The sequence below is a fragment of the Lepidochelys olivacea genome (assembly GCF_965140295.1).
Source record: "Lepidochelys olivacea isolate rLepOli2 genome assembly, chromosome: 1".
Lineage (NCBI taxonomy): Eukaryota > Metazoa > Chordata > Testudines > Cheloniidae > Lepidochelys > Lepidochelys olivacea.
Genome location: NC_140411.1, coordinates 168,454,095 through 168,480,399, shown reverse-complemented (window position 1 = coordinate 168,480,399; position 26,305 = coordinate 168,454,095). Strand labels below are relative to the sequence as shown.

Sequence of the window (26,305 nt, the reverse complement as noted above, 5' to 3'; positions counted from 1 at the left end):
TATCAAGTTAAAAGATATATTTGGTTGTCACTGGAAGAATATTCTGTATTGAAACACACACACACACCCCTCCCCTCCCCACCCCTCCCTTCCTGCCCCCCCCCCCCTTTTTTTTTTTTAAAAGGGTCTTGAATCAAAAGTTTAAGGGGAAAAAAACCAAAGACACCGAACTCAAAATTTCTCCCCCATGCATCACATAACTTATGTATAGTAAGAGGCTCCTTCAAAGATACACATTTCCAAATATTAGAAAATGCAAACCAGGTGATAATGTTTCATTTACAGAAAATTAAATTTCCACTGCATTAGAAGTGTGGACTCATTAAGTTTACAGGTTAGTTACAGTTCTTACTCTCTTATCATAAGTGTAATAACTACTAAAACACAGTTCCTTAGCACAGCCAAAGCACAGGGCTGATCATAGAATTCATATACCTTGCTTTAGGCAGCTGATGGTTCATGTAAGCAAAGTGTGAAATGGAACATCGCAGCCTCTTACATAGCTCATACATAAAACATTTAAAAGCTACAGAAAATCCAACCACAGCAAGAGTATCCATAGCCAAGTTAGCAATAGATACTGTTAATACTTGGACTGTTTTTCTGCAAAGAAACATTCATTTCAGACCTCATTACAAATCATGCAGGTATCCACACTTAAACAGAAAAAAAAAACAAAAAAACCACACACTAGTACTTCCCCCACTTTTGAAAAATATAATTTTATACTTACTATAAAATGATTCCCTAGGAAAATCTAGAGACGCAGTTTAAGATAATCTTCTTCTTTACATACAAGTTCTCTGTATGTTTCATGCATGGGAATGCTTTCTCCTGTCTATCAAAGGAAAGGCTACAAGCTAGTATGACATAAGGGATCAGGAAACAAGAGGCCAGGGACTTTTTCCGTCCTTTCAGCTATGATAATCTAATAGTGGTATTTGAGGATTGGTTTATGACTCACCAAGACACATTTTCAGCTAAAACAAAATGATGGGAAACCACACACACACAGGCGCGCGAGGGTGGAGGGGGGTGGAGGAGACACAGAGAATCAATGAGATCAGTCCTACATAGTCTATACTCACTGCTCAGTGAATTCCATGAAGCTGGGGTTACTAACACAGCATCAATTATGCAGCAAGTGCTTAAAATATAACAAACAGCCAGCCCTTTTAAAGTAATCTTACCATACGTACTTGATTCAGCTTCAGAGAACACTAATCTCCACAGATCATTTTGTGCAGTATTCACTATTACCACAGCTAGAACAAACTACCAAACTATGCCAGAACTCATCCCTTAATAGACAGCAATTAGCAATCTATTTGTGCAGCCTGTTAACTATAATTGGAGATTTCAGAGTAGCAGCCCTGTTAGTCTGTATTCACAAAAAGAAAAGGAGTACTTGTGGCACCTTAGAGACTAACCAATTTAATTTGAGCATAAGCTTTCGTGAGCTACAGCTCACTTCATCTGGAGAGTTCTGCTTTAATCAAAGGTAGATTGGCTGTAATTAGTTTTGCATTTAAGCGGCTAACATGTAAACTATACTATTGATTTAAGGCAATAATATAATTTTGGTGCTTCACACCTTGGAAATTACTTAAGAGGACAGGAGAGGAAAATGTGATAAATCAATCTGGAAATACATTCAGCTCACCTGCCCAAGGGGAGGAAGTGACAGAGTAGCTATATTTTAATATGTGAAAGCATTATCACACACCACAGAAGATCAGAACCAGGTCTACACTTTACCCCCCATGGATCCAGAACACAGCTCTTACTCCACAAGTGTTGATGTGCTGTAATCCAGGCTATAATTTGTTACACTCTGTATCACTTGTAAACACCTTAAAAGTAAGATCAACATTTTCTTAAGGAAGATGCTCTAATCATGCACAGCTGTGAAGTCAGCACGTCAGCTGTGACTCTACTGCACTTTAGGTCTTTGTAATGTGAAAATGAAAATCTCTCACCTTGCTCATCCCATCCGTCTCATCAGAGGACTCCAAATCAGGCACTTCTGCTTCTTCTGGAGCTGCCTCAGCACAGGTGTCTTGTTCACTGCAAAGCATGTGCCCTGTCAAAATTGACATGTATGTGGAAACAAAATAGTAGGTTACACAAAATTTGAAAAGTTTAGAGCAGTGAATAATGAGTTTTCATGAACAATCAGGTTCTCATCCTGCAATGAGCTTGGCAGGCATCTGTACCAGTGGTTCCTTGGATGCCCAGGGGCCTACCAGCATTCAGCTCACTGCAGGAGCAGGGCCTAACAGGGATTTGAGCACAAAGGTTTCATGGCCACATATGAAATTTGATTAAACGATAAACACTAATCACATAATGTTATGGGCCTGATTGAAGTTAGAGGCCACAAAAATTGATGCACAGTTAAAGCCAAGCTCTATGTTGAGATTAGGTTTTATAAAGCTCCAACCCTACAAAGGCCTGTGCTTAACTTTCTACTTGAGCAATTCCGCTGAGCTCATTGTAACTACTTGTGTGTAAAGTTGAGTAAGTCTTGCAGGATCAAGGCCTTAATTAATATTTCCTCCACACAGCCTTACATTGGAAGATTTAAATAAATTACAATTTATAGTTTTACATTAAGTTTCTCTTTTAATGTTAGAATCAAAAATACTTTTTACAGGGATTTTTTTAAGTTTTGCTATTAATTGACAATTGCAGCTTTCTGTATGAAATATACTAAAGTAACTGCATTAATCTATATCTTGGCAGTCTTAGAACTACTTTTTTGATACAACAGCCCATAAAGATTCCTTTAAAGGTACTGCCCAAGACCCTGAACACTTAAGCACATGCGTAGTCCCACTGAAGGACTACTTCATGTACTTAAAGCAATGTGTGCAGGAGCAGGGCCTTTGACTCATGTAGCTGTGAGTAGAAATTTAAGTAAACTTGTCTTATGCCTCTTGGAAAGCCAAATTTTACGTAAGTTAGCTTTCTAGCTATCTAACAGGGGAATGAACAGTTACGGTGTTCTAACTGGAGGGGAGAATGGAGGTCTATCAGAAGTTTCCTCCTTAAGAAAATTATTCATATATGGCATTCATGGATCTCACATAAATCTAAAGGTAACTCATTTGCTTTTCAGAAGCACCATTATGAGCCTGGGATAAAAACTATCCCTAACAGAAATAATTTAACAGTATTCAGCGAGGGAATGAACAGCACCAGAGACAGGAAAATCTTCCCTAATCCCAAGTTAATTTGAGTGCTGCTGCACTGGAATTTTGTGCCAAACTAAACAGGCAGTCCAGAGAAGCTGAGTATTTGTGTCTAGATTTTAACTTTTTTTCCCATTAACTCATAACTACAAGTTCATTCAAGGTTGTCACAATCCTGCAAATCAGATTAACATGGACAGACCCGTGTTGCTTGCACGAAGCCCCATTTAACATCAGCAGTGCGCCACACAGATGCAAGAATCCACCTGCATGAATTGGGGCTACTATTTATATATAGTCTGGATTGTTCTTTATAGCATATGGGTTTTTACATTATATAAGTTACCTAAAGAATAATCTATCAATAAGCAATGAAACAACAACAAAGAATATCAACGGGAAAAAAAAACATTGTGAATATCCCATGTTACCTTTTGTGTGTGTGTGTGGCATTAGTAATCCACTTTTAACTTTTCAGCAGTCCAACAAAAAATTATGCTCTAGTTATATGCAACATGCTGGAAAAACCTATTATCTATTTCTTTGATCTCAAAGGGGATATGAGCAGCTCTCTTAAATTAGTAGGTATTTTCTGTAAAATGTTTCTATTTATGTAGGTCACAGTTTTCTTCTGTATAAAAGTTAAAATTTTGGTAATGTTTTCAGCCTAGACCAGTATTGGCACTACTGTAGCTGTGATGTTGTAAATAAGAAAACAGAAAGCACACACTGATTACAAAACAGATTTATGCTGTGGATATTTCACAGCTGTATTCAGTGGGGGTTTGAGTGATAAGTTTATGGGTGACTGTTCGGGTGTTCTGATTCAGAGTGAATGGCAAGCCATTGTAGTGATTAGTGTGCTCAAAATCGCCCCATCAAGTCTATTTCTTTGTTCTGTGGGTGCACTGAAGTGGAATTCATTATGCTATCTGGAAATAGAGATGTATTTTAAGAAATTTACTAGACATATCAGAAAATTCAATTCTGAAGTTCACAGAAAGTTAAAAGTTAGTGCAGTTGCTACTATGAGTGTTTTGCTAAAAATTAAAGTTGGGCCAAGAAGGCATGTTAGGGCAGGCTTTCTAGTTCTCATTTGAAGACAATTCATACTTGACTTTGGGCCTGGGTTCAAGAGTGCCAAAATCTCATCAAAGCTTCTGTCATAAATATAAAGGGAAGGGTAAACCCCTTTGAAATCCCTCCTGGCCAGGGGAAAGCTCCTCTCACCTGTAAAGGGTTAAGAAGCTAAAGGTAACCTCGCTGGCACCTGACCAAAATGACCAATGAGGAGACAAGATACTTTCAAAAGCTGGGAGGAGGGAGAGAAACAAAGGTTTTGTGTGTCTGTCTGTAGTCGTCTTGGCCGGGGACAGAACAGGAATGGAGTCTTAGAACTTTTAGTAAGTAATCTAGCTAGGTATGTGTTAGATTATGATTTCTTTAAATGGCTGAGAAAAGAATTGTGCTGAATAGAATAACTATTTCTGTCTGTGTATCTTTTTTGTAACTTAAGGTTTTGCCTAGAGGGGTTCTCTATGTTTTTGAATCTAATTACCCTGTAAGATATACCATCCTGATTTTACAGGGGGGATTTCTTTATTTCTATTTACTTCTATTTTTTTATTAAAAGTCTTCTTGTAAAACACTGAATGCTTTTTCATTGTTCTCAGATCCAAGGGTTTGGGTTTGTGGTCACCTATGCAAATTGGTGAGGCTTTTTATCCAACATTTCCCAGGAAAGGGGGGGTGCAAGTGTTGGGAGGATTGTTCATTGTTCTTAAGATCCAAGGGTCTGGGTCTGTAGTCACCTAGGCAAATTGGTGAGGCTTTTTACCAAACCTTGTCCAGGAAGTGGGGTGTAAGGTTTTGGGAAGTATTTTGGGGGGAAGGACGCGTCCAAACAGCTCTTCCCCAGTAACCAGTATTAGTTTGGTGGTGGTAGCGGCCATTCCAAGGATAACGGGGGTAATATTTTGTACCTTGGGGAAGTTTTGACCTAAGCTGGTAAAGATAAGCTTAGGAGGTTTTTCATGCAGGTCCCCACATCTGTACCCTAGAGTTCAGAGTGGGGGAGGAACCTTGACATGGTGGCACAGTGGTGGGATTAACCTGAAATCATTTTGAGATCCAGTTGAGATTTTTTGAACTAGAAATACAGATTTTAAAAAGGAATTTTTAGGAAGTCCAGAAAGCAGCTTTGAAACTGAAAGCAGCTTGGTTTCTCTCTGCTTTGTGGCCAAGCAGAGACAAAAGGGGATTATCTTGTGAATTGCAGGTTTTCTTTGCCTAGAGGCAGGGTACTTAACTCCTGCAGGGAAATTCACAGTCTTCCAACCCAGAGGTTTTTTTTTTTTTTTCTTTTTTCTTTTCTTCCTAAAAGTAAATAGGGGGTGTGTGCTCTACCCATTTGCCTGGAGACAAAAGTGGCAGGGTTTTTTTTAGGATTTTGATTTTTTTTTTGTTTTACAAGGAGCACAGGTTTGAAAAGAAATTTTTTTTCTTCCTTGGGCTGGGTAAGCAGGTTTCCAAGTAGTTGGAGGTTTTTTGCTTTAATTTGGGCCCAGAGCAGAGACAAGGGAATTGTCTTTTTCTGTAGGCTGACAATCACTATCAGAGAATAGGTATTCTATTCCAGCACAGCAAAATTTTACAGCCAAGTTTTGTTTGTTTATTTCTAAACCTCGGGTGTAAAGTTAGTTAAAAACAGAGAGGTTAGAATGGCCAAATCCTCAGCTCGACTACAGCTGGAATTAGCCAAATTTCAGGCTGAGGAAAAACAAAGGGAACATGAAAGACAGATAGAACTCATGCGGCTGAAGGAGGAGGAGAAGGAAAAAGAGAGGAAGCATGTGGAGGAGATGGAGAGGATAAAGGCCCAGCAGAATATACCAACAAACCCTAGCAATCCTTCTCCAGGTACCACTTCCCATCCCAGAAGGTTCCCCACCTACAAGGCAGGTGATGATACTGAGGCCTTCTTAGAAAACTTCGAAAGGGCCTGCCTTGGGTACAACATCTCTACTGACCAATACATGGTAGAGCTGAGGCCGCAGCTCAGTGGACCCTTAGCTGAGGTGGCAGCTGAAATGCCTAAAGAACACATGAACAAGTATGAACTGTTTAAATCCAGGGCGAGAGTCAGAATGGGGATAACACCCGAGCAGTCTCGTCGGAGGTTCAGAGCCCTAAGGTGGAAACCAGACATGTCATTTACCCGACATGCCTACCACATTGTAAAACATTGGGATGCCTGGATATCAGGAGCAAGTGTTGAATCTCCAGTAAATTTGCCCTTCCTAATGCAAATGGAACAATTCTTAGAGGGTGTTCCTGAGGAAATAGAAAGATACATCCTAGATGGGAAACCCAAAACTGTAATTGAGGCAGGAGAGATTGGAGCCAGATGGGTGGAGGTGGCAGAGAAGAAGAAAACTGGTCGCAGTTGGAGCGGAGACCAGAAGGGACCACCCCAGACCACACCCTATTACCGGGGGCCGCCCAAAGCCCCACCTACCTCCCAAAGAACCCTCCAGACCCCTTATCGTCCCACCACCCCGTTCTCCAGCAACCCTCCTCGCCCCAGTGACCCGTCAGCTGGACGATGTTTTAAGTGTAACGAGCTGGGGCATGTAAAGGCCAACTGCCCCAAGAACCCCAACAGATTACAGTTCATTGCACCGGAATCACACCAGAGGTCCACAGGCCCAGATACCTCCCAGATACCCTTGGAGCGGAGGGAAACTGTGAGTGTGGGCGGGAAGAAGGTCACCGCGTGGAGGGACACCGGAGCACAAGTGTCAGCTATCCATGCTTCCTTAGTGGACCCCAATTTAATCAACCCAGAGATCCAAGTGACGATTCAACCCTTCAAGTCCAACTCTTTCAATTTGCCTACAGCCAAGTTGCCTGTCCAGTACAAGGGCTGGTCAGGAATGTGGACTTTTGCAGTCTATGATGATTATCCCATCCCCATGCTGTTGGGGGAAGACTTGGCCAATCATGTGAAGCAGGCCAAGAGGGTGGGAATGGTCACCCGCAACCAGGCTAAACAAGCCGTGAGGCCTAGCTCTGTTCCGGAAACTTCTATCAGGACCCAGTCAGAGGTGATGGACCTGGACCCCAGGCCAATGTCTGCAACAGCAGTAGTGGATCCAGTCCCAGAGACCCAGACGGAACCAGTCCCAGAACCGGAACCAGCCGAACAATCAACACCAGACCCCGTGTCAGCACTGAATCCAGTACTTGCAACCTCAACACCAGAGGGCCCCACCGAACCTGAACTGGCAGCAGCCGATAACCCTACACAAGAGGCTCAGCCGGAGCCTGAATCCCAACATAGTGCACCAGCGGAGAGCGGTTCACAGTCAACAGAAACAGCTCCATCCCCTATATCGCTTCCAGAGGGACCAAGCCTAGGTCCACAATCCCATGAGGAACTGATGTCTCCAGCATCAAGGGAACAGTTCCAGACCGAACAAGAAGCAGATGAAAGCCTCCAGAGAGCTTGGACGGCGGCACGGAGCAACCCACCGCCTCTCAGCTCTTCTAATCGATCCAGGTTTGTTGTAGAAAGAGGACTTTTATACAAGGAAACTCTTTCTGGGGGACACCAGGAAGACTGGCATCCTCAGAGACAGTTGGTAGTTCCAACTAAATACCGGGCCAAGCTCTTGAGCTTAGCCCATGATCACCCTAGTGGCCATGCTGGGGTGAACAGGACCAAAGACCGTTTGGGGGGGTCATTCCACTGGGAGGGAATGGGCAAGGATGTTTCTACCTATGTCCAGTCTTGTGAGGTGTGCCAAAGAGTGGGAAAACCCCAAGACCAGGTCAAAGCTCCTCTCCAGCCACTCCCCATCATTGAAGTTCCATTTCAGCGAGTAGCTGTGGATATTCTGGGTCCTTTTCCGAAAAAGACACCCAGAGGAAAGCAGTACATACTGACTTTCATGGATTTTGCCACCCGATGGCCGGAAGCAGTAGCTCTAAGCAACACCAGGGCTAAAAGTGTGTGCCAGGCACTAGCAGACATTTTTGCCAGGGTAGGTTGGCCCTCCGACATCCTCACAGATGCAGGGACTAATTTCCTGGCAGGAACTATGAAAAACCTTTGGGAAGCTCATGGGGTAAATCACTTGGTTGCCACTCCTTACCATCATCAAACAAATGGCATGGTGGAGAAGTTTAATGGAACTTTGGGGGCCATGATACGTAAATTCGTAAATGAGCACTCCAATGATTGGGACCTAGTATTGCAGCAGTTGCTCTTTGCCTACAGAGCTGTACCACATCCCAGTTTAGGGTTTTCCCCATTTGAACTTGTATATGGCCGTGAGGTTAAGGGGCCATTGCAGTTGGTGAAGCAGCAATGGGAGGGATTTACACCTTCTCCAGGAACTAACATTCTGGACTTTGTAACCAACCTACAAAACACCCTCCGAACCTCTTTAGCCCTTGCTAGAGAAAACTTACAGGATGCTCAAAAAGAGCAAAAAGCCTGGTATGATAAACATGCCAGAGAGCGTTCCTTCAAAGTAGGAGACCAGGTCATGGTCTTAAAGGCACTCCAGGCCCATAAAATGGAAGCATCGTGGGAAGGGCCATTCGTGGTCCAGGAGCGCCTGGGAGCTGTTAATTATCTCATAGCATTCCCCACCTCCAACCGAAAGCCTAAGGTGTATCATATTAATTCTCTAAAGCCCTTTTATTCCAGAGAATTAAAGGTTTGTCAGTTTACAGCCCAGGGAGGAGACGACGCTGAGTGGCCTGAAGGTGTCTACTACGAAGGGAAATGTGCTGGTGGTGTGGAAGAGGTGAACCTCTCCATGACCCTTGGGTGTATGCAGCGACAGCAGATCCAGGAGCTGTGCACTAGCTACGCGCCAACGTTCTCAGCCACCCCAGGACTGACTGAACGGGCATACCACTCCATTGACACAGGTAATGCTCACCCAATTAGGGTCCAACCTTACCGGGGGTCTCCTCAAGCTAAAACTGCTATAGAACGGGAGATCCAGGATATGTTACAGATGGGTGTAATCCACCCCTCTGAAAGTGCATGGGCATCTCCAGTGGTTCTAGTTCCCAAACCAGATGGGGAAATACGTTTTTGCGTGGACTACCGTAAGCTAAATGCTGTAACTCGCCCAGACAACTATCCCATGCCACGCACAGATGAACTATTAGAGAAACTGGGAAGGGCCCAGTTCATCTCTACCTTGGACTTAACCAAGGGGTACTGGCAGGTACCGCTAGATGAATCTGCCAAGGAAAGGTCAGCCTTCATCACACATCTCGGGCTGTATGAATTTAATGTACTCCCTTTCGGGCTGCGAAATGCACCCGCCACTTTCCAAAGACTTGTAGATGGTCTCCTAGCGGGATTAGGAGAATATGCAGTCGCCTACCTTGACGATGTGGCCATATTTTCGGATTCCTGGGCAGACCACCTGGAACATCTACAAAAAGTCCTTGAGCGCATAAGGGAGGCAGGACTAACTGTTAAGGCTAAGAAGTGTCAAATAGGCCTAAACAGAGTGACTTACCTTGGACACCAGGTGGGTCAAGGAACTATCAGCCCCCTACAGGCCAAAGTGGATGCTATCCAAAAGTGGCCTGTCCCAAAGTCAAAGAAACAGGTTCAATCCTTCTTAGGCTTGGCCGGTTATTACAGACGATTTGTACCGCACTACAGCCAAATCGCTGCCCCACTGACAGACCTAACCCAAAAGAAACAGCCAAATGCTGTTCAGTGGACCGGAAAGTGTCAGAAGGCCTTTAACAAGCTTAAAGCGACACTCATGTCTGACCCTGTACTAAGGGCCCCAGACTTTGACAAACCGTTCCTAGTAACCACAGATGCATCCGAGCGTGGTGTGGGAGCAGTTTTAATGCAGAAAGGACCTGATCAAGAATTCCACCCTGTAGTGTTTCTCAGCAAAAAACTGTCTGAGAGGGAAAGCAACTGGTCAGTCACTGAAAAAGAATGTTATGCCATTGTCTACGCTCTGGAAAAGCTACGCCCATATGTTTGGGGACGGCGTTTCCACCTGCAAACCGACCATGCTGCACTAAAGTGGCTTCACACCGTCAAAGAAACTAACAGAAAACTTCTTCGGTGGAGTTTAGCTCTCCAAGATTTTGATTTCGACATCCAACACATCTCAGGAGCTTCTAACAAAGTGGCTGATGCACTCTCCCGTGAAAGTTTCCCAGAATCAACTGGTTAAAATCGTCCTTGAGATGTGGAAAATATTGTTAGTCTTTATGTACTTGGTAGTATATTTAGAGATGCATGTGTCTTATTAACTCTGTTTTCCTAGAGCTCCAGGAAGAAATCCCAGCCAGTGTTTCACCCTAGCTGAGATTTGGGGGGCGTGTCATAAATATAAAGGGAAGGGTAAACCCCTTTGAAATCCCTCCTGGCCAGGGGAAAGCTCCTCTCACCTGTAAAGGGTTAAGAAGCTAAAGGTAACCTCGCTGGCACCTGACCAAAATGACCAATGAGGAGACAAGATACTTTCAAAAGCTGGGAGGAGGGAGAGAAACAAAGGTTTTGTGTGTCTGTCTGTAGTCGTCTTGGCCGGGGACAGAACAGGAATGGAGTCTTAGAACTTTTAGTAAGTAATCTAGCTAGGTATGTGTTAGATTATGATTTCTTTAAATGGCTGAGAAAAGAATTGTGCTGAATAGAATAACTATTTCTGTCTGTGTATCTTTTTTGTAACTTAAGGTTTTGCCTAGAGGGGTTCTCTATGTTTTTGAATCTAATTACCCTGTAAGATATACCATCCTGATTTTACAGGGGGGATTTCTTTATTTCTATTTACTTCTATTTTTTTATTAAAAGTCTTCTTGTAAAACACTGAATGCTTTTTCATTGTTCTCAGATCCAAGGGTTTGGGTTTGTGGTCACCTATGCAAATTGGTGAGGCTTTTTATCCAACATTTCCCAGGAAAGGGGGGGTGCAAGTGTTGGGAGGATTGTTCATTGTTCTTAAGATCCAAGGGTCTGGGTCTGTAGTCACCTAGGCAAATTGGTGAGGCTTTTTACCAAACCTTGTCCAGGAAGTGGGGTGTAAGGTTTTGGGAAGTATTTTGGGGGGAAGGACGCGTCCAAACAGCTCTTCCCCAGTAACCAGTATTAGTTTGGTGGTGGTAGCGGCCATTCCAAGGATAACGGGGGTAATATTTTGTACCTTGGGGAAGTTTTGACCTAAGCTGGTAAAGATAAGCTTAGGAGGTTTTTCATGCAGGTCCCCACATCTGTACCCTAGAGTTCAGAGTGGGGGAGGAACCTTGACAGCTTCTGTCAAGCTTTTAGTCACAACCGGCAAAAATTCTGCAAGATCTTGCAAGATTTTCACCATCCTGAGTTATACCTGAACCAAATTCAGAAAACATGACCCTCCTGGTTTGGCTCCAACTTGCACCAACCTGTAGAAACCAGTACGGAACTGAGTGACCTTTGAATTAAAATGTTCAAAAATAGCAGAGAGGAGGTCCATATGGGAGATTCCCATGGAGGCCTATCTCCACTGTGCTGAAAAATCTAAGATCTACATCTTGACAAGGTCTGGCTTTAATGGGTTAAGATAGATGATAATGAAATGCATTTGTGGAAGTGTTTGGTTTCTAAGAAATTAAATCTCTGCTGAGCGTCTCATTTCTACAGCTTAGTCCAATAACTTTTATTACTTCCCAACTCCTTTACTAATATCTAACAAAACTTTTAAATCCCCTAAAATATCCATTTTAAAAAAAGGGAAATGTGTAGAATATAATGAGTTTGGCTTGAGCAGCCTGTTTGTCCACTATGATTAATTATCCATTAGAAGCAGTGCGAAATGCAGCCCACAGTTATTTCTCACCATAAGCCAACGAACAGCATGCCTTTTATAGATATCAGTGCTTCTTTTCCTGTTACTAGTAAGACACCTCTTTAATCTACTTCCTGCAGTATAAACACTCCTACCCAATACAGACAGCAACCATTTACTTACATCTTAATGAACAGTCACACAATGCATGTGCATAGAGTATTTCAAAAGTCTTAGGCTGCCAAACTCAATATCTGCTGTCATAGGGTTATCTGCTGGTAGTTATACATTGCCACTGAACTCAGTATTGTTGAATGTTCTTATAATAGTTATTTAAATACATTGCAGTTACTGTCCCCTTACTGTTGGTTCATTACATTGTTTTTTTCATATCCTGTAAATCTTTATTTAGCTATTCATGGAGCTCTATAAGGACAATGTACTAAGTTCTCTTTTGCTATAACTGGAGACAGGCTAGGCATATACAACTTGTTAATGAAAACAGCACAGTGGCTTCACTTTTTATGAAGGAATTAGTAAGACAAATCCAGAAAGCAGCAAAGGGGCAGCAAGGTAGTTAAGCACGTGCCTCACTTTAAGCACAAGTAATCCCATTGAGATCAACAGGACTGCTCTGATGCTTAAAAGTTGGGCTTAAGTACCTTGCCAAAGCAGGGTAACAATGACCACAAAAATAGCTGTCCTTTTTAGGACTGTTTATGAGAGATTTCGCTCTGTTGTTTGTTTTACCCAATGCAAAAGAAGAGTTTGGTTTTAAAAAAATTAAATTAAAGGGAAACTGTCAAGGTCCAGGTCCAGCACAGAATTCTCATACCTACAGTAGAACCTCAAAGATATGAACACTAGAGTTACGGACTGACTGGTCAACTGGACATCCTCTGGAACCGGAAGCTATCAGGCAGCAGCAGAGACCAAAAAAAAAAAAAAAAAAAAAAAAAAAGGGGGGGGGGGTGGGAACAAATATTTTACTCCCTTGGAGCTTTAGCCAGATTGGGGATTAGGGCTGAAGTCAAAGAGTGAGGGGGGGTCAGGGCTCCGGGCAGGGGGTGGAAGTCAGGGCTTCTTACCCTTGGGAACACTGGGGGTCAGAGCTTTGGCCCTGCGGTAGGTGCCAGAGGCTCGGGGCTTTAACTATGAGGGGAGTGCTGGTTTCAGCCCCAGCACTCCCACCATACACAAAGCCCCGAGCCCTGGCGTACCTCCCACCCCGGCTGAAACCAGGATTGGAGCCGTGGACAGCCCTGAGCCCCAGTGCCCCCACAGGGCAGAATCCAGGAATGGAGCTGCGGGGCTGAAGATCTAAAGTCTGAGCCCTGGTGCTCACAAGGGTCAGAAGCCCTGACCCTGCCCAGAGCCCCAACCCTCCCCTCTCCTCCCCCCACCCCCGTGGCAGAAGTCCATAATGTTCAGAGTTATGGAGAACCTCCATTCCTGAGGTGTCAGTAACTCTGAGGTTCTACTGTAATGCTAGCTAATAAGCATAGAGCCAGAAGGGGGAATGATAACACAACTTGCACACTCAGATTATATGTATATCCATAATAAAGCTGTTGAGGTTTTACAGAAAAAAATGGTAATTTTTAAGTGGGTCCCTGAGCTTTACAATCTAAAAACTGAAGTGTTAACAATGCTGCTTTCTAACTGGTTAAAGAGCAGTACAATTGGATACAAGAACGGTTTCGGAAGACCGAGGAACAAAAATTCTAAACACAGCTGGCAGAAACAGACCAAATCACCAGAAACTTCCTCTGACATTTTATGTTCACAATGTTGAACATAATAAGGGTTGTAACAGCAATAGTGTTCTGTTCCTCTGGCTCTTCATTTCTTTACCTCGTCACTGCCTAATGGGCAAAATCTTCAGATCATCATCCAGTAAGTCCTACTGAAACTTTAAGACCATGTAAGGATATGTAAAGAACCAGTAAGGATATGTTAAACATCCAACATGACACCTCAAATTAGAAGTCTGCCTCACAAAAAGAACCCAGACAAAACTAAGGTCACTGTTACTCTTAACTTGCTCTGAAATCCAAATTTACTTGGACTGGGGGAATCTGCAAAAGAGGAAGACAGAAAAAAAATGGAGATTCTTATCATGCAGTGAACAGTTTGTTTTTACAACATATGAATCTTTCAGATCCTAGGGTAACTGTGGCTCTGGTTTCCCTGCTTGCAGAGTGACAAATCATAGACTGGTCAGGAACACTTAACTGTTTCATAATTGGAGAATCAATGTATTCATTCAGAATAGTGATATACCTGTTTTACCCCCTACACCACATTAAGTGATTTGTAAGGCTCTTGGTTGTCCCTGTATTTTGCATGGTGTGTCCTATGTCTTCTGATGCTAAAATCTCATTCAAAACAAGAATATTTAGAGCCTCGCCCCCAAAATCTAGTACGTGAAGAAGTAGCTCACATATCTCCACATGGAGGCCATATGGTTTCACTATGCAGAAGAGAAGTAGGGAATGCCTCAAGAAATTATGGATAAAAAATAACCTTTAGGGCATCCTACTAACCTAGTGGCAATGCTCTCTGCTGAGCTTTAGGACACCTACCCTTGGATTTCTAGTCATAGAATCATAGAATATCAGGGTTGGAAGGGACCCCAGAAGGTCATCTAGTCCAACCCCCTGCTCAAAGCAGGACCAATTCCCAGTTAAATCATCCCAGCCAGGGCTTTGTCAAGCCTGACCTTAAAAACCTCTAAGGAAGGAGATTCTACCACCTCCCTAGGTAACGCATTCCAGTGTTTCACCACCCTCTTAGTGAAAAAGTTTTTCCTAATATCCAATCTAAACCTCCCCCACTGCAACTTGAGACCATTACTCCTCGTTCTGTCATCTGCTACCATTGAGAACAGTCTAGAGCCATCCTCTTTGGAACCCCCTTTCAGGTAGTTGAAAGCAGCTATCAAATCCCCCCTCATTCTTCTCTTCTGCAGACTAAACAATCCCAGCTCCCTCAGCCTCTCCTCATAACTCATGTGTTCCAGTCCCCTAATCATTTTTGTTGCCCTTCGCTGGACTCTCTCCAATTTATCCACATCCTTCTTGAAGTGTGGGGCCCAAAACTGGACACAGTACTCCAGATGAGGCCTCACCAATGTCGAATAGAGGGGAACGATCACGTCCCTCGATCTGCTCGCTATGCCCCTACTTATACATCCCAAAATGCCATTGTCCTTCTTGGCAACAAGGGCACACTGCTGACTCATATCCAGCTTCTCGTCCACTGTCACCCCTAGGTCCTTTTCCGCAGAACTGCTGCCTAGCCATTCGGTCCCTAGTCTGTAGCTGTGCATTGGGTTCTTCCGTCCTAAGTGCAGGACCCTGCACTTATCCTTATTGAACCTCATCAGATTCCTTTTGGCCCAATCTTCCAATTGGTCTAGGTCCTTCTGTATCCTATCCCTCCCCTCCAGTGTATCTACCACTCCTCCCAGTTTAGTATCATCCGCAAATTTGCTGAGAGTGCAATCCACACCATCCTCCAGATCATTTATGAAGATATTGAATAAAACCGGCCCCAGGACCGACCCTTGGGGCACTCCACTTGATACCGGCTGCCAACTAGACATGGAGCCATTGATCACTACCCGTTGAGCCCGACAATCTAGCCAGCTTTCTACCCACCTTATAGTGCATTCATCCAGCCCATACTTCCTTAACTTGCTGACAAGAATACTATGGGAGACCGTGTCAAAAGCTTTGCTAAAGTCAAGACACAATACATCCACTGCTTTCCCTTCATCCACAGAACCAGTAATCTCATCGTAAAAGGCGATTAGATTAGTCAGGCATGACCTTCCCTTGGTGAATCCATGCTGGCTGTTCCTGATAACTTTCCTCTCATGCAAGTGCTTCAGGATTGATTCTTTGAGGACCTGCTCCATGATTTTTCCAGGGACTGAGGTGAGGCTGACTGGCCTGTAGTTCCCAGGATCTTCCTTCTTCCCTTTTTTAAAGATTGGCACTACATTAGCCTTTTTCCAGTCATCCGGGACTTCCCCCGTTCGCCACGAGTTTTCAAAGATAATGGCCAGTGGCTCTGCAATCACAGCTGCCAATTCCTTCAGCACTCTCGGATGCAACTCGTCCGGCCCCATGGACTTGTGCACGTCCAGCTTTTCTAAATAGTCCCTAACCGCCTCTATCTCCACGGAGGGCTGGCCATCTCTTCCGCATTTTGTGATGCCCAGCGCAGCAGTCTGGGAGCTGACCTTGTTAGTGAAAACAGAGGCAAAAAATGCATTGAGTACATTAGCTTTTTCCACATCCTCTGTCACTAGGTTGCCTCCCTCATTCAGTAAGGGGCCCACACATTCCTTGGCTTTCTTCTTGTTGCCAACATACCTGAAGAAACCCTTCTTGTTACTCTTGACATCTCTGGCTAGCTGCAGCTCCAGGTGCGATTTGGCCCTCCTGATAACATTCCTACATGCCCGAGCAATATTTTTATACTCTTCCCTGGTCATATGTCCAACCTTCCACTTCTTGTAAGCTTCTTTTTTATGTTTAAGATCCGCTAGGATTTCACCATTAAGCCAAGCTGGTCGCCTGCCATATTTACTATTCTTTCGACTCATCGGGATGGTTTGTCCCTGTAACCTCAACAGGGATTCCTTGAAATACAGCCAGCTCTCCTGGACTCCTTTCCCCTTCAAGTTAGTCCCCCAGGGGATCCTGGCCATCCGTTCCCTGAGGGAGTCGAAGTCTGCTTTCCTGAAGTCCAGGGTCCGTATCCTGCTGCTTACCTTTCTTCCCTGCGTCAGGATCCTGAACTCAACCAACTCATGGTCACTGCCTCCCAGATTCCCATCCACTTTTGCTTCCCCCACTAATTCTACCCGGTTTGTGAGCAGCAGGTCAAGAAAAGCGCCCCCCCTAGTTGGCTCCTCTAGCACTTGCGCCAGGAAATTGTCCCCTACGCTTTCCAAAAACTTCCTGGATTGTCTATGCACCGCTGTATTGCTCTCCCAGCAGATATCAGGAAAATTAAAGTCACCCATGAGAATCAGGGCATGCGATCTAGTAGCTTCCGTGAGCTGCCGGAAGAAAGCCTCATCCACCTGGTCCGGTGGTCTATAGCAGACTCCCACCACTACATCCCTCTTGTTGCACACACTTCTAAACTTAATCCAGAGACACTCAGGTTTTTCTGCAGTTTCGTACCGGAGCTCTGAGCAGTCATATTGCTCCCTTACATACAGGGCTACTCCCCCACCTTTTCTGCCCTGCCTGTCCTTCCTGAACAGTTTATAACCATACATGACAGTACTCCAGTCATGTGAGTTATCCCACCAAGTCTCTGTTATTCCGATCACGTCATAGTTCCTTGACATCACCAGGACCTCCTGCTTGTTTCCAAGGCTTTGTGCATTTGTATATAAGCACTTGAGATAACCTGTTGATCGCCCCTCATTGCCAGTATGAGGCAGGAGCCCTCCCCTCACAGACATTCCTGCCTGTGCTTCCTCCCGGTATCCCGCTTTCCCACTTACCTCAGGGCTTTGGTCTCCTTCCCCCGGTGAACCTAGTTTAAAGCCCTCCTCACTAGGTTAGCCAGCCTGCTGGCAAAGATGCTCTTCCCTCTCTTCGTAAGATGGAGCCCGTCTCTGCCCAGCACTCCTCCTTCATGGAACACCATCCCATGGTCAAAGAAACCAAAGCCTTCTCTCCGACACCACCTGCGTAGCCATTCGTTGACTTCCACGATTCGACGCTCCCTACCTAGGCCTTTTCCTTCCACGGGGAGGATGGACGAGAACACCACTTGCGCCTCCAACTCCTTTATCTTTCTTCCTAGAGCCACATAGTCCGCAGTGATCCGCTCAAGGTCATTCTTGGCAGTATCATTGGTGCCCACGTGGAGAAGCAGGAAGGGGTAGCGATCCGAGGGCTTGATGAGTCCCCATTCTCTCACTCCCTGGACTGGATGAAGTTGGGTGTTGCAGAGGCAAGACACTATTCTCGGGGAAGGGAGAGGGCCTTGACTGGTCATTTTAGCTAATTACAGGGAAAATGTTGAGAGTCTCCAGAGGGAGTCCTAGCATGCAAGTGCTTCTTAAACAAAATTATAATGGCTGTGCTGTGCGAATAGAAGATTAAAACCTGGGAGAAAATTAAAAGGTGAGAGGAGGAAATCTTTGTGGTTCTGTAACAGGCACATAGAACCCCTCAGGGGAAAACATGTACCTCTTCTTCATCTTGCTATACATCAAAATCTTAGTAGTCATCCTAATTAATCACAAAAGAAACAAGAGTAGCTAAGAGCCAGTGTGTTCAATGGGGTTTAAATTGCTGGAATTTTGGTTTGGTTTTCTATTAACCCCCCACTCCCAAACATACACCAATTAAAAAATATCCAAGATCAAAATTCTTAAAGGCTTCCTAAAAGGATCAGAATCTAAAATATGGACCCAATAAACAGAATTATCTACCAAAGCACCTTTGGTAAAAGTTCCATCCCACACTCTCTGCGTGACATGCAGAAAATGGCTCCAGTGAAGAATAGCATCTAAAGCCACATAAACATAATGGTCCAGCCAGATCCTGAGCCCAATTAAACTCCAATGTTAGGTGGATTTTCTTTTAGCTCAGTACAGAAATATAAGTGTACATACTATAAATAAAGCATGTGATAGAAACCACTGAGCTGATTTATCCAGCCAGCCAAGCCGGCAATAATCAGCTCGGATACAAATAAATAGGTCAATGGGTATTTCACACTTGATTGCTTAGGACAAGAAGTCACAGAGCTGAAACCAAAAATCTGAGACACAGCTACAATCCCAGATATAATAATAAAATGTACCTCTATTTAACTTACATTTCAATCCAATTTCAGATAGTAAAAACCAAATAATGCACAGGGGCTAGAAGAGCTTTGGAAAAACATTTTATACTTTCTTCCACTGATGTCTAAAGAGATGGAAAGTGTTGAAGGAGATCTAAATGCTTGCCTCCAAGCCTCAACCTTTGAAGAAGGTCCCAAACCCTATTCCCACTTTAATGTAAAATCCTCCTAATTAGAATGTGTGTGTTGTTCAGTTTTAAACATTTTTAATGCCATGCTTTAGATGCATATGGCAATTGCAAGCACTTGAACAAGGTAAAATAGTGTTACTGAAACTTCTGTAAGCACCTCTGAACCATCTGCTGAAATGCTATTTTGTTGCTTCCGACAATTTAAATTGAGATACTCCTACTCTTCCTTCGACAACAGTGAAATAAAGGGAAAGCCATACCCACCTCCCCAGTTTTCCTACTAGGGGAAAAAAAATCTGACAACAGGGTTCTAGCCTTTCCTTTGACCTATATGCCCTGCACTGGAAGGGTAGTAACTTACTGAAACTGGGATCAAGACGCTCTTGACCTCAAGAAAGAAAATTAAGTGATTTTATATGTGTAAGAGTGACATCTTGTGGCCAAATATAAAAATCCCAGGTATGGAGCTTATGAATATCCCCACCTCATCTTCAAAACTGCTTTTTAAAAGCAATCATTCAACTACTGTTGCTGCCTGTTCGTGTTCTATCTGCTATCTAACAATTTGGAACGTGGTCAATTTTTAGGAGTCTTCTTTCATGTTTGCCTTCTTCAGAGCAAGAAAAGGAGAAAAAGAAAATAGAAAAACCACTCCATTTTACATTATTCTAACCACATTTTTACATGAACTTCTGCAAAAACAGATCAAACAAATAAATACACTTAAGAGTGTCTTATTTAAAAAGCCAAACAAAAACTCACCCATTTCTCTGACCAAATATCTACCAAATCACTACCTAGCTTGAGAATCTGTGGTTGCAATTTAGTGTAACCACAGGTCACGTCATAAATTCCTAAGTGAAGCTCCTGTTGATGATCTAACCACAATGTTTAGGGCCTGATTCTCATCTCACACAGGTGTAAATCAGGAGTAACTCCACTGTGGTCAATGGAGTTACACTGATGTATGTTGGAACCAAAGTGAACCCATCTCATGTTAATTTCGGCAATGGACATTGTTACCTTGGTTACTGCCACTATACATCAGTGCACTGTCACTCCAGTCAGACAGGTTTTCCATGCGGCGTGGGGGTGGTTGCATTAACTTCTGCCCCCCTTCGATCTCAGGATAAGTGCGCACTGTAAGGCACAGTGAAGGCTGAACAAGGGTATCTTTCAGCATGGTTGAGTCCAGGTCTTCAGCTCCTCTTTTGTTAATCTCAACAATTTCATCACCAGCTTTAAGGCCTGCAGAACAGAAAGTAACAGGTAAGTATCACACAGTAGGTTTCTGTTATCCATATACCCCAAAGACCTCAGTCTGTGTATTTATGAAGTGCTAGTAACTGTGATGTCTAGACATGACAAACATTTATGATTCCAAACATGCAGAAACTAGATGGATGTTAAGGGATCACTGATGGGTGCTGAATTTAGTGAAGAGATCTATCTCAGGGTTTTCTACGGCGTCCCATCACCATAGTATCATTGTCCTTGTTGTCACCATGTGGTACGTTTACAGTGTATTCACTGAATTCCACTGTACGCCCTTTGTGAGTGAAGAAATCAACTTTTCTTTACATCATTTTCTAGGAGAAGAGCCATGCACAGCATTTACAGAACACACTGCTTATAAACAGATTCAGACTTCTAAAGCTTTCCAGATTATTGGTGAAGACAGTAGTAGTGGTGAGATGAACTCAGACAGGAATCTACTTTCCTGCTTCACATTGACCTGGGGGTTAGAATGAGAGAAAATTGATCATAGAAATAAGACACCAATTAATTCCTCAAGACCAGCTTGTCCAATGTTCTGCCATCAACACTAACAACATTTTTAACTTTAAAGTAAATTGTGCCAATAAAGTCAGACTTCCAAGCTTCAAGACATCACAATTCTCATCACTAACTGGAGTCATTTAGCAGAGTGTGTTTGTTAGAAAATGTTTAGGGCAAGACTGTGGCTTTACATTAGTGGCTGCATTGCAGGGGTGGGTAGGAGGAGAAGTCATGTAATGGTGGCCCATCTCTGCTTGTCAGTGCACAGGAAGGGATGGGAGAGAGGCAAAAATCACAACGTCATTCATCTTAGATCAGGGGATCTCATCTTTTTCAGTGCCAGGACTCCCCTCCCTTAAACACATTCCCTCCATTTAGCTGGGATGACACCCCCCTTTAGCAATACGGAAAGAGCAAGGTGACCATGACCCCTTGTATCGAGAATTCCTCTTCTAGATTTCTAGCATTCTGGTATTGTGTAGGAAGACTCCACCTGGACTCTGCAGAAGGCTTCTTGTCCGCCTGCCCTTCCTTGCCCATCAAAGGTAAGCCACCATCTAGCCCTCAGTATTTACAAACTAGTGAGTGTAATACAGAAAAGGGAGAGGTGAAGGATTACTAGCCAAAAACCTTAGGGTGAGAACTAGGGAAGTACTAGGCAGGTGTGATAAGGCTCATAGCCAAATAGGAAAAAAAGAGGGATTTGGGGCATTTCCCCAGTTCTGCCTTTGCTAGCATCCCTGTTTCTGTTTTTGCAGTAGTAAAAGCCATTTTATGACGGAAAACTGCTTTTTCCAATAGACAGAAGCTGGGAAGATTTACTGGTTGGTTTGAGCATTGTGTTGTCTCTTCCCATCAGCTATTCATAGCTCTCCTGTCTGGCAGAACTGGAGTGCCTTGTGTTCTCATGGTGCAATGCCTGCGTTAAAAGTCATCTGAACACATGTGACTGAATCACTGACACTCTCTTTATAAAGCAGGATTAGCTATATCATTTATTTAATTTTCTTCACACTGACGAGCACTTTATTGAAAGGGGCAAGCCATTATGATGGCTAAGGAAAAGAGGCAATGTCCCCCACTGAAACAGAACTGGATTTAGGACTTTATTTTGCCTCCTACCTGGTCCTGAAAACATCATATATCCTGTCATATAAATCCTCTAAAGCTAAATGTATAGCTTGGAAATTTATTCATGGTATTTATCCAATTTTGGACACTAGCTATAGTCCCAGTGTCTAAGAGAAATAAGAATCTGGAGAGAAAACAGCTGACTCCAGCTCAGCCCAGGAAAGACAAAGGTGGTGATGATAGACAAAGGGAAGCATATTGAAGATCCAGCAGAGAATGTGACCTCACTCTCAGAGGGTTTGTACATCCTGGCAGCCAGCTGCATGCTGGACCAGCTTTCATTATCAGGGGGACCTCCAGGGTCACCACAGACTGAAGCATGTCACAGTGATCTGTTCTGGAGGTACTGAGCGCATTGATTAATATAATTAGGCTAGGTCACTGCAACATGCTGTGCCTTGGACTGGCCCTGGAGGTCACCTGAAAAAGAAAGCTGTTTGGCAGAGCAGACCAACTTGAGCACATCACAATAAATAATATTCTGCACTGGCTGTCTAGCCAGCATTGGGCTGATTTCAAGATCCTGGTCCTTATCTTCATACCCCTAGCCAGGCTCCATCCTGTTCATCTGCACCATCACCTCTTGCTCCACGCCCCTGTGTGTCAGCTGCACTTGAAAGGGGTGCTCAGGCTGATAGACAGAGGAAATTGCAGGGTTAGAGGACAAGCTGTTCTTGGGGGAGGCTATTTAGACACAGAGTTCTCTCTACAGGAGACCATGCAGACCCTGAATCTTGCCATCATGAGGGCAGGATGCAAGACTCAGCTCTTTCAGCAAGACTTCCCCTAAGAATTGCATTGTGAATCCAGCTGCATCCTCCAGGAAATAAGATGCCCAGATTTGACTCTGCTTAAGTAAGTGGCTTTACGTTTGGTGCAAGGGGGAGGGATGCCAGAGGAGCATGTGGGGGCTTTGTTCTTCTTTAGGGGAGGGGGAAAAAAAGATACTTCTAAGGGGACGTCTACATTGCAGCTGCGAGTGTGCTTCCCAACTCAGGTATGCAGAGCCCTAAAAATAGCAGAGTAGCCAGGGGTAGCATAGGCAGCGGTATGGGCTAGCTGCCCACACATGCACCCAGAGTGTCCAGGAGGTTTTGGACTCGGGTGGCTAGCCCAAGCTGCTGTCTGTGCTGTTTTGAGCACGCTAGCTCAAGCAAAGCTAGAGTAGAGTAGAGTAGAGTAGTCTATCAGAGCTGGGAAGCACACCCCCGCTGCAATGTAGATGTGCCCTACATGTATATAATTGTGCCCAGATACTGTAGGTGTTGGGCACCATATAGCTGTAAAAACAACAACAATAATAAGCTGGCCCAAAAGTTGCAAAATTCAAAATGTATTGATTAAAAAGGGAAAAAAATTGTCAAAAACCTCCCAGCGGTTGACCAGCCCTAATAATATTCACCACTTCCCCACCCTTTGCCATTATTTTTTTGCATGATAAAACAAATACTTGCACTGACTCATTTGCAAAACTAACAGCAGAATAAAATGAAACAAATGAGAATAGCTTCAAAATAAAAGGACCACAAAATCATAGTCTAAACAAGAACAAAACAGGTCAAGCATTTAGTATTGTTCTGGGTTTTTTTCCTGCTAACTAATGTCCTGTTACAGTGTTAACACGTTAATATGCATGTGACCATAAATGCTGCAACTGAGGCTTTAGAGTCTCTTTCTAACCTTGGTTCTTGTCAGATGGGATGAAATATCATTAGTTTATAAAGATAATCAAGTATCTTAGAATTTGTATTTTAGGGACATCATCAATTCCAAGTATTAAACATACTTCTCTCTGAATTTCTTTACCTATTATTACTTTGAGTAACACCTAAGATTACTGTAATTGAAAGAGAGTAGAGAGAAAATGTTTTTTCCAGTTTGTCAACTCACTATACAAAGTCCTATCAACTGTACAAACTGAGAAATATAATCCCTATTTCTCTCTCAGTTATAGGTATCTTAATTTTTACTTACTATAATAATAGGTACACAAATGTTCATGCAGAAGTGTGATTTTTTTTTACGTTGACCCTGTTCTTTTGAAAAGACCAATTTTCCACTGACAACTTAGTTTAGCATTCCAAATCCAGAGTAGGCACGCACCCAGTTTTCTTTGTTTGCCTGGTTTTTGTCTAGAATCTTGCTCAAATATCTTGTAAAATTCAGGAAACTGCACTTGATATTTCCAAACTTGCTGAAGGAAGACTGCCCAGACCTCCCTTCCCAACCCCTTTATATTTGCCTTGACGCACCACAGAACCCAGAGCCTTTTGTTTGCCTACCTATGTGCCTTCATTGAGTAAGGGGAAAAGGATTATGCAGGAAACTTCATACACCCTGGCCAGAAAGATGGTGGCCATTCATATGGGAAGAGAGTGGGGAGTGGAAAGTGACAGGAAAAAGGAGTGAAGGATTTTCATGGTTCTGAAACAGATGTAGAGTGCTCCAAAAACACTACTGAAATCCTCTTAGCTGATTTCACCCTTTGGGTCAGTTCACTGGCCTACTCAGCCCTGTTACATCTCTGGTTCAGAGCAGCCATGCTTCCCGAAATGGCTGAAAGCAAAACTAGGGACAGTGATCTCAGCCACTGGAGCGAAGATATGCCATTTATTTTATTTCTTCATCTCTTAGTATCAGTTCTAGAGTGGCTTTATGGACTACTTGTCTTTCTCGCTGCAGTACATGGTGATCCTGCTATGTAAGAGAAGGGATTGGCAGAAAAGCAGTTCAGAATGAAGGGTGACTGTACATATACTGTAGTCAATCCCAAATCATTCCGTAGGTTGGATGGGGAGGTAGACATGTGCTAAGGCAGCAGTTCTCAACCCACAGGCTACATGTGGCCCAATTAGCACACAGCTGTGGCCCAGCTCAGCTGCATGCTAAAGGCCGCAAGCTCTGGGCTCCCTGCTTCCCTGCTGTGCAGCTGGCTCTGGGTAGTTGGCTGCTGCTCGGCCAAGCACAATGGGGCTGGGGTCCTGGCTACCCCCCAAGCTCCACATGATTGGGGTCCCCACACAGCAGAGTCTGGAGGCAGGGTCCCTGCCCTCCACCCAGCTCTCCGCTTCTGGCCCCACTCTGTGGAGGGGCCTCTGGGCAGAAGGCACTGAGCACAGAGCTATGTGGGGGGCACTGTGGTTCTCAACCTGTGGACCAGGTAACACCATGATAAATAGGTTGAGAACCACTGTGCTAAGGTATCTGGGGACCTTCCAAACACCTCTTTGGGACAGGCACAGATTTTTCGTTCTGTGTTTGTACAGCTCCTAGCACAAATGGAGTCCTTTTATGACTGGCACTCCTAACTGCTACTGCAATACCAATAAGAAAAAAAAATAATAATAATGAGACTATTTTAACTTGGGTAGAAGTCTTCCAGTAGCTTTTACCTTTCTTGAAAGCCAGACCCGTCTCTTTTATACGGTTCACATAAAGCCGACGAAACCCTTCTTCTTCCACAGAAGAGAGAGAAAAGCCTACAAAAATACCAAGCAACACAATTAAAACATCTTCAGAATTAGTTATATAAAAACCACAAGAGACATCTCATGCGCAGTATCTGAGGGCACTGTTTTCCACAATAAGCAAAATCTTTGCTAAAGCAGTACCTGATCCTATTGTGAGCATCCTTTACTTATGCCAAGTAGTTCCACAGCAGTATTCAAGAATTCTACTCATGTGAGTAAGGATTATCCATGTGAGTAATGGGCTTTTCAGAATTGGGGCCCAATTTTTCAGGGGGCTAGGGGTAGTATTAAAACTTAAAAAAACTGAAAAGGAAAATTACTAAATAAAAAAAAAATTACTTAAAAAGATTAACTGAATTTTTGCGTTTACATAAATCATTTAAGTTTTATTTGGGGAGACTACAGCTGTAAATTGTTGGAATGCACTTAAAACTGTCTTGCCACAAAAGGTCACTTCAAGAAGTTGAATATTTGCAGACAAAATTTATACAATGTTATGTTTTGTGTCCCAAATCAACAAAGGCCAGGAAATTCAGAGTTATGGCTGACACTCACACAAGGCATAATAGTGCCCGTTCAAGCAGAATGTCAGCTTTTACTTTTTGAATTTCCTGGGCCGGGCTGGGCTGGTTTGTAAAATGCTGCCTTTTTTTCTTTTCTCGGCTGCTGCTGCCATGACTTGTTATTCACCAAGTCCCAGTGCACATTTTTATGGCTAAGTTATAAACCTGCAAACCAGAGATTTATAATGGAAACACTGACACAGACTTAATTTTAAGAGTGCAAATGGCACAACTATATTTGATATTGGTGATTTTCTTTATCCATTACTAGGAATTAATGTAATGTCAGCTCTAATGTGTGTATAAAATAAAATGTATTTTATTACATTT

The 26,305-nt window shown here is 43.5% G+C and overlaps 1 protein-coding gene across 7 annotated transcripts in view; it reads right to left on the bottom strand.

Annotated features, from left to right (window-relative positions):
* The window catches only part of TIAM1 (TIAM Rac1 associated GEF 1), a 276,930-nt gene that overhangs the window by 29,641 nt on the left and 220,984 nt on the right, over positions 1–26,305 (bottom strand). For all 7 annotated transcript variants that reach the window (XM_084620561.1, XM_084620566.1, XM_084620563.1 and 4 more), the window contains 3 exons: positions 25,335–25,421; positions 20,056–20,280; positions 1,980–2,083 (listed from right to left, as the gene is read on the bottom strand). In XM_084620561.1, coding sequence (XP_084476687.1) covers positions 1,980–2,083; positions 20,056–20,280; positions 25,335–25,421 — 416 coding nt within the window. The remainder of the gene's footprint in view (positions 1–1,979; positions 2,084–20,055; positions 20,281–25,334; positions 25,422–26,305) is intronic.